Below are 8984 nucleotides of genomic sequence, written 5' to 3'. Positions count from 1 at the left end.
AAGGGAGTAATACTTTTTTTATTTTTCATAATAAAAAAAAACATCTTAATCTTATGACTAAGCATGATATTGATAAAAGACAATTTTCATTGGCGGTGCCGCACTTTCTTAATCTTAGTATTCGCAAAATGTTCATTCACATGACTGAAGAGTATCAAGTCCAATTAATTGAGGACTTGGGAAAAATTTGATCAATTAGTTATTTATATTTAGTCAAGTGGACTAATTATAATTTTTTTGATTAAATTTTATTAGAAGTGTATTTGACTAAAACTTGTGGTAACTTTTTAAAATTTCGTTATTCTATAATATTTAACTATTGATTTTTCTTGTAAATAGTTAGAAGTCAGTGATGTTTGTTAATTTTTATCTTAGTGTATTTAACTTCTACGTTAATATTTACTCACTAATGTATGTTTTTTCTACTTTATAGGTTTATTTGTAAGAGTAGTTGAGTAGATATGAGCATATCAAGTACAATTTATGTTCAATATTTTTAATTAAATTAAAGTTAGATGAAACAATTACTTAAGTGAAGAACAAATAACTTTGTAATAATTTATTATGTCGATTTTATAATTTTTGTTTATTTGATAAGATTGAATAAATAATTGGGGCTATTTTAATAATTTTACAACTTATGGGATTTTTATGTTTATGAGAAAATATACAACACAAAAATTTCATATCGCATGTCCAACCTTCAATTTCATCTCATGATTCCATATCATGATACCATATCGCATGGCCAAACGGGCCCTTAGGATGCAATAATAGAAATGACTAAAAGGACAGAAGCTGACGATTTCTGAAATCTAGATCAGCGGGAACATCTGCCTGAACCAGCTCAAAATGGGCATTTCCAACCAGTTTTGAGTTTAGAAGTCGGAGTTTTAAGACTCGGGAAAGGCTGAAGGGATACAACAATAGAAATGAAAAGAAAAAGCTGAACAGAAGTGAGAGTTACATCAAATGTAAGAACAATCACATGGTACTGAAGTAAGGTGTACTTGCTCAAGTTAAAAGGGCTAATAGGATGTTTCCAACAGACTAAGGGTAATTTGAGCTTTTCCAAGTACATAGATTATGTGCAATGAACTTGCAAGTCACATATAGCAACTCTGTTATTTACCTTAAAAGAAATCGTTGCATACCAATAATTGACTCCCGATTGAGTGTAGGTATGAGTTTACAGATTGGCAGGTTCTCCCCCTCTTACTTAATAGGCTGAGCTTTTCTATTTAGTCTATAACAATTACTATCAAAGCAATGATTGAGCCCAAAAATCAAAGAGGGGGCTCGAGAGAGTGTCACATGTGAAGGCTTTGACCTCAAGAGGTGTGCTAGCCGTGATCAATTGGGAGTAGTTACCTGGACCCAAGAGTGTACTAGCCTTGACCAACTGGTAGAACATCAGTAGCGGTACCATCTATGACTAACTTGGGTCCAAAAAGAAGAAAAAAAAGATCGGATAACAGTAGACAGTAGTGACTAATGGGGTCAGATGGGTGTCAAGAGTGGTGGCCTAGATCCAAGAAATGTAAAGACCCGATACAAGTAAGTTTTTACCATGAATGCATTAACGAACCTGGAAAATCAGGGCTAAGCACTGGATCAAGAATTGAACGGCAGTTAATTAGGGTTACAATTGCATACTTCTCCCATTGATTCTCATTTAGGCCTTTTGAGGAATGAGCTGCAATTAATCCAGCAGCAGCCAACAGTCCACATAGTTTTATATCTCTCGTTTTGCAGCCCTGCAAAAATTCACATTTTGTTACTACCTCCTAATGCTCTAAATTGCAAACAATATACATTTAATTAGGGAGTCGTAACCTGTTGCTAAGACTCTTCAAAAATGTTGTCAAGTGCATGTTGAATCTTCCAAAAGTAGTGTACTTTTTGAGGATTAGCAAGTGGCGAGCAACATTTTGGAGTATTGCACACACTTATCATAGACAGTTACATACAACTAACTTCTAAATAATTTGATTTTGCACTGTCGACGTATAAATTTAAACCATTAATCAGGCTATAAACCTGATTTCAATTGAGCCGAATTGGATCTTTTGAATTAATAGTATTAGTTTATACCATTCTCGGTGGACAGAGTTATTTGATACACATGTAGATAGAAGGTACTGAGGTAAACCATTAGTTGACCCGAACACCAGTACACCACAATTATTTTTTAGAGATATTTAGGTAATACCATTACTAACAATCAGGCCAGATTCTAGTCATGTGAAAGATGTAGCATGCAAATTGGCCAATTCACAATTCGAATGTGATTAAAGTTGGACATCATGTGAAGAGAATAGTACATCTTCATTCAATGAGGGCCATAGATTCTCAACCAACCTAACAAGAAAATTGAGCCAAGCAAGTTTTTATAGAGTAGCTTTGCCTAATTTCTAAAGAAAATGAAAAAAAGATGTCAACCTAACTTGACTTGACATTTAAAATCAATTTTTTTATGACGATGATGTTCAAGTCAATTTGCAAATGTTATCTATACCTGCTATTTGCCATCTATGCAGATACCCGATAACTTTATCGATCAAAACTTAGGCACATGAGAAGAAATTTGAATCATCTAATATATTGTCTCCACTTAAATTTAAACCATAATCTCTTTTTCATATTTTTAAAATAACACTAAGGATATTATAATTAATTTATGATTAAGTGAGAAAAATACATATTTTCAAAATAATACTAAGGAAATTATAATTAAGTGCGAAAAGTATATGATTAAAAACAATACACCATACATCGAGAAAATGACAAAACTGATCCTTGAATTTAGATAGGTTTAATATACTTCCTTATATCTAGTATTTTAAAAGTTTTTACTTAATTCTTCAAGTTTGTAAAAAAATTAAGTGTTTGTCTCTATCAAATTTATATATAATATTTAACACACACAGACTTACATAATTCATTAATTTATTCATCTGATTTTAACTTAAAACATAAAATAAAAAGTGAATTCTATAACCTTAAACTAAAGATACAAGAAATGTACCAACATACATTTTATTTTTTTGTAAGTTTATACCTTTCACGTGAAAAGTTAAAATTAATAAAAGGTAAAAAAAAAAAGGAAAGAGTCGTTCTTATTTGAGACTACTAAAAAGGATATTAAAACAAGCAAATTAAAACGAGAGATTATGTGATTTCTTCTCATCTAACCAAGCCTCGATAAACAAAATCACCGAGTAACAAAAAATTAGTCAACATGTGCACAAGCTAACTTATGTAAAAGTTAAAATTAATGAATCGTCAAGGGAGGAAAAAATCATTCTTTTTTGAAACGGACTATCAAGGACTTAACAAGTGACTATGTGATTTCTTCTGATATAACCAAGCCTCGATGGTCATAAGTAACATGAAATTAGTCGATACGTGCACGAGTGGTATCAAAAAGGTAAGAAATTTACTAAAATGTGAAAAACTTACATCAAGAATGCGATCAGTTTCTTCTTTATTCAACTGCAATTTCACAACTTGTGATCCTCTTGTTGATTCCGAATCCATAAACTTCAAATTAGAAAATCGCAATGAATTCAATCCATACCCCACCATATCAATCCCACGCGCCCAAAATGGCTTACTCGCTTTACCAGCTGGAATATACTCTTCAATCCCCAAACCAACCTCCATCTTTTTCAATAATTCCAATTCTGTCCCTTCTCCGTCTTCCCCACTCACCAGCTCCAGCAACTTTTTCAGTAGCGCCAACGCTGCCGCCCGATCACACGCCGATGTATGAATCCTTAACGCAACCACCGATTTCTCGTTTTCTAATTGATAAATGCTTGCGAAGAAAATATCCGTGTCGGAATCTGATGAAGTACCGGTGTTTATCCATGAGTTCTGGTTGATTTCGTGTTCGAGGATGAGATGAAAATCGGAGACGGAGGTGAGATCGGAGGTTTTGAGGCGTCGGAGAATCTGAACCGTTGATGAGAGATCGAACGGCTGGATTTGAAGATGAGAAGTGGAGGGAATGATGTAAGAGTAGGAATTTGTGCTTGATTCGTAATGGAGTTGAGATTTGAGGATAGGATTGGAATTTTGAAGTTTGTGAAGGGCATTTTGGAGAAGTGAAATGTCTGGTGGTTTTGATAAGAGTAGAGCTAAGACTGTTATACCTGTGCCACCGGGAACCGCCTTGCACCAGCTGTGCTCGGTGCTACCAGCCAGCCGGATTTTCAACTCAGACGGCGGAGCTGCGGCGGCGCTTCCTTGTTCAGCCATGACTGAGAGATTAGCTAAATGGGAGTGAAAGGTACTATAAAGTGGACAAATGAAGCCTAACCACTCATTTATACTTTTTTTTTTACTGATAAAATCAATGATTAGTATTTTTTACAAGATTAAATTATCTCGAGATTATAATTTACAAACTCATTTATCTATCGGAGCGATGAGATATAATAATGCCAAGTCTGATGGGATATTTTAAAATTTTAACATAATATAAAATTTATTTTAAAATATCTCATTTTATTTTGCGTATCGAATGTTAATGGGTAAGAAAGAAGAAAGGTTGACAACTATAAACTTTGGACTCATTTACCAACCAAAGCGATGGGATATGATAATGTCAAATTTGATGAGATTTTTGAAAAAAATGATAAAGATAAATGTATATTGTCAATTAACGGTTAACACTATGAATTTAGTTTTAAAATATCTTACTTTATTTTACGTAATATTTATTTGGTCACTAATGATTTGAAAAATGAGGTTCTAGTTGGGATTGACGACGTAGGTCATCAAGTGTCCTTCTATGCTTTTAATGGGGTCATAGTTACTTATATTTAGTTTATGTTAGTTTTTTAAGATATATATATATATTTGCATGATTTTGTTTTGAAGTTAACAAGTGCATATGCACCCTCACTGCCTCACATATACACGTGGATCCGCCTATGTTATAGGATACTTGAGCGATCTTAAGTAGCAAATTATAAGATATAAAATATTTTCTTCTTTGTATGAAAAATACTTAATTTTAGTAAACGTAGTCATTAAGTCATATCTTGATTAATACTTTCTTGTTTAATTTATTTTACACTATTGTACAATAATAGGATGACTATCTATTCTGGTGGACATTTATATTTTCTTACTTTATCACCTTTTAAATAATTTTAAAAAAAGAGAGGAGAAATTTGTGTTCTACTTTTTACTTGTGATTTACTCGATAACTATAGGGTATGAGTTAGGTTATGTATATACATCTCGACTAATTTCACGAGATATTCACGAGCCAATGAACTAATTTAGTAAATTTTAATTAATTTTTGTGATACCTCATACATGTAGAGAGTAACTTTATTCATTATGTTTTAATAGATGAAAAATTACAAATATATCAAGTAAAACTATCCATCAATATTTGAATCGATAGAAAAATATCAACTACGTGTGATTTTGACAGATGACATACGTCAAAAAAATATAAGAGTATAAGAAAGAAAGAAAGGTTGACAAATTAAAGAAAGTGTAAACTCAGCTCTTTAGTCTTATCTTGATTAATATCTATTTTGATCGACTTTTCTATTTTCTTAATTCATCACCTTTGAAATAATAACAATATTAAAGGGACAAATAGAGCTAATAATATTTTGAGAGCGTTGTAATAATAATTCAAAGTTGGAATAGAAATCTTAATTTGTTTAGAATTTGTTATTTTAGGTATTTATTTAATTATGTCTATTTGTCCTAGTTCATGTAGGAATAGATTTTCTAATCGTAGTTTAATTTGGTTACTTACTATTACAAATAGGGGTATTGCTGAATATTTTCTATATATAGAATAGAGAGAAGTTGAAGTCACATTCAACAACTTTTGAGTTTATAAATAACACTCCGGCGATTGTGATTGAGCTCTCCGGTGATCGATCCTTTTCTCCGGTGGACGTAAAATACGTGGTTCTAAGATGGCGATGAGCGATGTGAAGATTATTGAGTTTGAGGAAGGATGGAATTTTATGCAAAAGGGAATCACTAAATTGAAGAAAATTTTAGAAGGAGAAGAGCTTTCTTTCGACTCTGATGAGTATGTGATGCTCTATACAACTATATTTAACATGTGCACACAGAATAAGCCGCCGCCAAATAATAATGATTACTCACAACACTTGTATGATAAGTACAGGCAAGTAATTGTAGACTATATCAATTATACAGTTATGCCCTCTTTACGAGAGAGGCACGACGAGTTCATATTGAGGGAGATTGTGAAAAGATGGGCGAATCACAAAGTTATGATTAGGTGGCTCTCACGCTTCTTCAATTATCTGGAACGATTTTTTACTGCTCGAAGATCTCTACTTGGACTTGCTGAAGTTGGTCTGATGTGCTTTCGTGATCTGGTTTATGAGGAGTTGAAGGGTAAAGCTAGAGATGCAGTTATTGTGTTGATTGAACAAGAACGCGAGGGTGAGCAGATTGACAGAGGTTTATTGAAGAATGTGCTTGATATATTCGTTGGAATTGGAATGGGGAATATGGAGTATTACGAGAATGATTTTGAAGATGCAATGCTTAAACATACTGCAGCTTATTATTCTCGAAAAGCTTCAAGTTGGATTGTGGAAGATTCGTGTCCAGATTATATGTTGAAGGCAGAGGACTGCTTGAAAAAAGAGAAAGATAGAGTGTCTCATTATCTCCATGTTGTTAGTGAGACGAAACTTTTAGAGAAAGTGCAAAACGAATTGTTGGTTGTATATACGAATGAGTTACTTGAGAAGGAGCATTCTGGATGTCGAGTATTGCTTAGAGATGATAAGGTAGAAGATTTATCTCGAATGTATAGGCTATTCCACAGAATCAACAAGGGATTGGAACCTGTTTCAAATATGTTTAAGCAGCACGTTGTTGCTGAAGGTATGGTCTTAGTGCAGCAGGCTGAAGATACGACAAATAGCAAGTCTGAAACTCCATTCTTTGTTAGAAAGTTGATTGAGCTTTACGATAAGTATATGGCTTATGTTACAGACTGTTTTGCTAATAACTCTCTGTTTCATAAGGCTCTCAAGGTGGCATTTGAGGTGTTTTGTAACAAGATTGTAGCTGGTTGTTCAAGTGCAGAGCTTCTTGCTTCTTATTGTGATAATATTCTTAAAAAAGGCGGAAGTGAAAAACTCTGTGACGATGCTATTGAGGAGACGTTGGATAAGGTGGTCAAGCTTCTCGCATACATTAATGACAAAGACCTTTTCGCGGAGTTCTGCAGGAAGAAGCTTTCTCGTCGATTGCTCTTTGATAAAAGTGCGAATGATGAACACGAAAGGCTTATCTTAACAAAGCTAAAGCAACAGTGTGGTGGACAGTTTACATCAAAGATGGAGGGAATGCTGACAGACTTGACTTTGGCTAAGGAAAATCAGAACAATTTTCAAGAATATCTCACCAACAACCCGAGTACGAGTCCTGGAATTGATTTCTCTGTCACAGTTCTTACAAGTGGATTCTGGCCTAGTTATAAATCTTGTGATTTGAGTCTTCCTGTGGAAATGGCTAAGTGTGTACAAGTGTTCAACGAATTCTATCAGACAAAAACGAAACACAGGAAATTGACATGGATTTATTCATTGGGTACGTGTAACGTCAATGGGAAGTTTGATTCAAAAACCATTGAATTGATTCTGGGAACTTATCAGGCTGCTGTTCTGTTATTGTTTAATTCGTCAGACAGATTGAGTTACTCAGAAATCAAAAGTCAGTTAAATTTGGCTGACGACGACTTGATCAGATTGCTTCAATCCCTTTCATGTGCCAAGTATAAAATTCTGATTAAGGAGCCTAGCAATACAGATGTTTCGTCATCTGATCATTTTGAATTCAACTCTAAGTTCACTGACAGGATGAGACGGATTAGGGTCCCATTACCTCCTGTGGATGAAAGGAAAAAGGTGGTCGAGGATGTAGGCAAAGATAGACGCTATGCAATTGATGCTTGTATTGTGCGTATTATGAAGAGTCGGAAAGTTCTTCCTCATCAACAACTAGTAGCGGAGTGTGTTGAGTATTTGAGCTCAATGTTTAAGCCTGACTTAAAAGCAATCAAAAAACAAATGGAAGATCTCATCACTAGAGATTACTTGGAAAGAGACCAAGAGAACCCAAATTTGTTCAAGTATTTAGCCTAAACCAGTAATCTAGTTATTTAGGATTTGTTATTTTTGGTTTTTATTTAATTACTAGTTTTGAGAATGTGCGTTGCACGTTTGTCCTCTACTACTGTATAAGTATGTAACATTAATTAAGATAAAATATCATCTGATGATATGTGATATATCGAGGAACTCTTGCTCTAAATTTGAAAAGTGCATGTAAACATTACTAACAAAACCTCCGATATTCAACATCTTATAACCTTCATTTTATAGCGTTGTTCTTATGCACGCATAAGAAAATAATTGTTCGATACACAAAATACAAGGCCTAAGCATTATCTGATATTATTGAAGGATTATCATACACAAAAAAAAAATTGATTGAACATATACAATACTATGATAAAAAAAATGATTCTCGATAGGAAGATGGTAGCTAGGTATGATCTAAAACATGAAAAATTAAGCTCTAACAAAATAATGGGTAAAAAATTAAATGGAAGAAAGACAAATGTAACACTTTTCCGGATGATTAAATTACATAACATAATTAAGTGAAATGACAAAGAAAGGAAGAAGAGAGTTTCCATCTCATCACTTACCCAAAGTATGTAAATCAGTGAAAATGCTGCTTTGAATTCCTCCGACAATTGCCTAAAAACTAATTATTAAAAGAGAAGTTTCTCAAAACATGAAAATGTATTAGTTACTAACTATGCTTGCTAAAAGGCCAACTTTGTGAATAGATAGCTTTCAACCTCCATGAAGATTTTCAACATCCATTTTCATCATTGCAAGCTCCGTATGAAGTTTTAGAATTTGTATAGATTTCTCTCCTGAAAAAAA

At 33.5% G+C, this 8984-nt stretch overlaps 3 protein-coding genes across 3 annotated transcripts in view; 1 reads left to right on the top strand and 2 right to left on the bottom strand.

Moving 5' to 3' along the window:
* LOC102599218 (uncharacterized) overlaps positions 1–4319 on the bottom strand; it is a 5993-nt gene extending 1674 nt beyond the window's left edge. The window contains exons 1-2 of the mRNA XM_006341036.2: positions 3463–4319; positions 1589–1757 (exon numbers count right to left, since the gene is read on the bottom strand). Of these exons, the coding sequence (XP_006341098.1) occupies positions 1589–1757; positions 3463–4263 (970 nt within the window). The 5' untranslated portion in view covers positions 4264–4319. The remainder of the gene's footprint in view (positions 1–1588; positions 1758–3462) is intronic.
* A 1571-nt stretch (positions 4320–5890) lies between these two features.
* LOC102598676 (cullin-1-like) lies at positions 5891–8173 on the top strand. The gene has a single exon (XM_006341034.2). It carries the CDS (start codon positions 5955–5957, stop codon positions 8169–8171), a length of 2217 nt encoding a protein of 738 aa, XP_006341096.1. The 5' UTR covers positions 5891–5954; the 3' UTR covers positions 8172–8173.
* A 777-nt stretch (positions 8174–8950) lies between these two features.
* The window catches only part of LOC102588745 (1-aminocyclopropane-1-carboxylate oxidase homolog 1-like), a 2608-nt gene continuing 2574 nt past the window's right edge, over positions 8951–8984 (bottom strand). The window contains exon 3 of the mRNA XM_006341171.2: positions 8951–8974. Within this exon, the coding sequence (XP_006341233.1) occupies positions 8951–8974 (24 nt within the window). The remainder of the gene's footprint in view (positions 8975–8984) is intronic.

This window comes from Solanum tuberosum, unplaced genomic scaffold (assembly GCF_000226075.1).
Source record: "Solanum tuberosum cultivar DM 1-3 516 R44 unplaced genomic scaffold, SolTub_3.0 scf00021, whole genome shotgun sequence".
NCBI classification, from domain to species: domain Eukaryota; kingdom Viridiplantae; phylum Streptophyta; class Magnoliopsida; order Solanales; family Solanaceae; genus Solanum; species Solanum tuberosum.
This window is presented reverse-complemented; position numbering and strand designations above follow the sequence as displayed.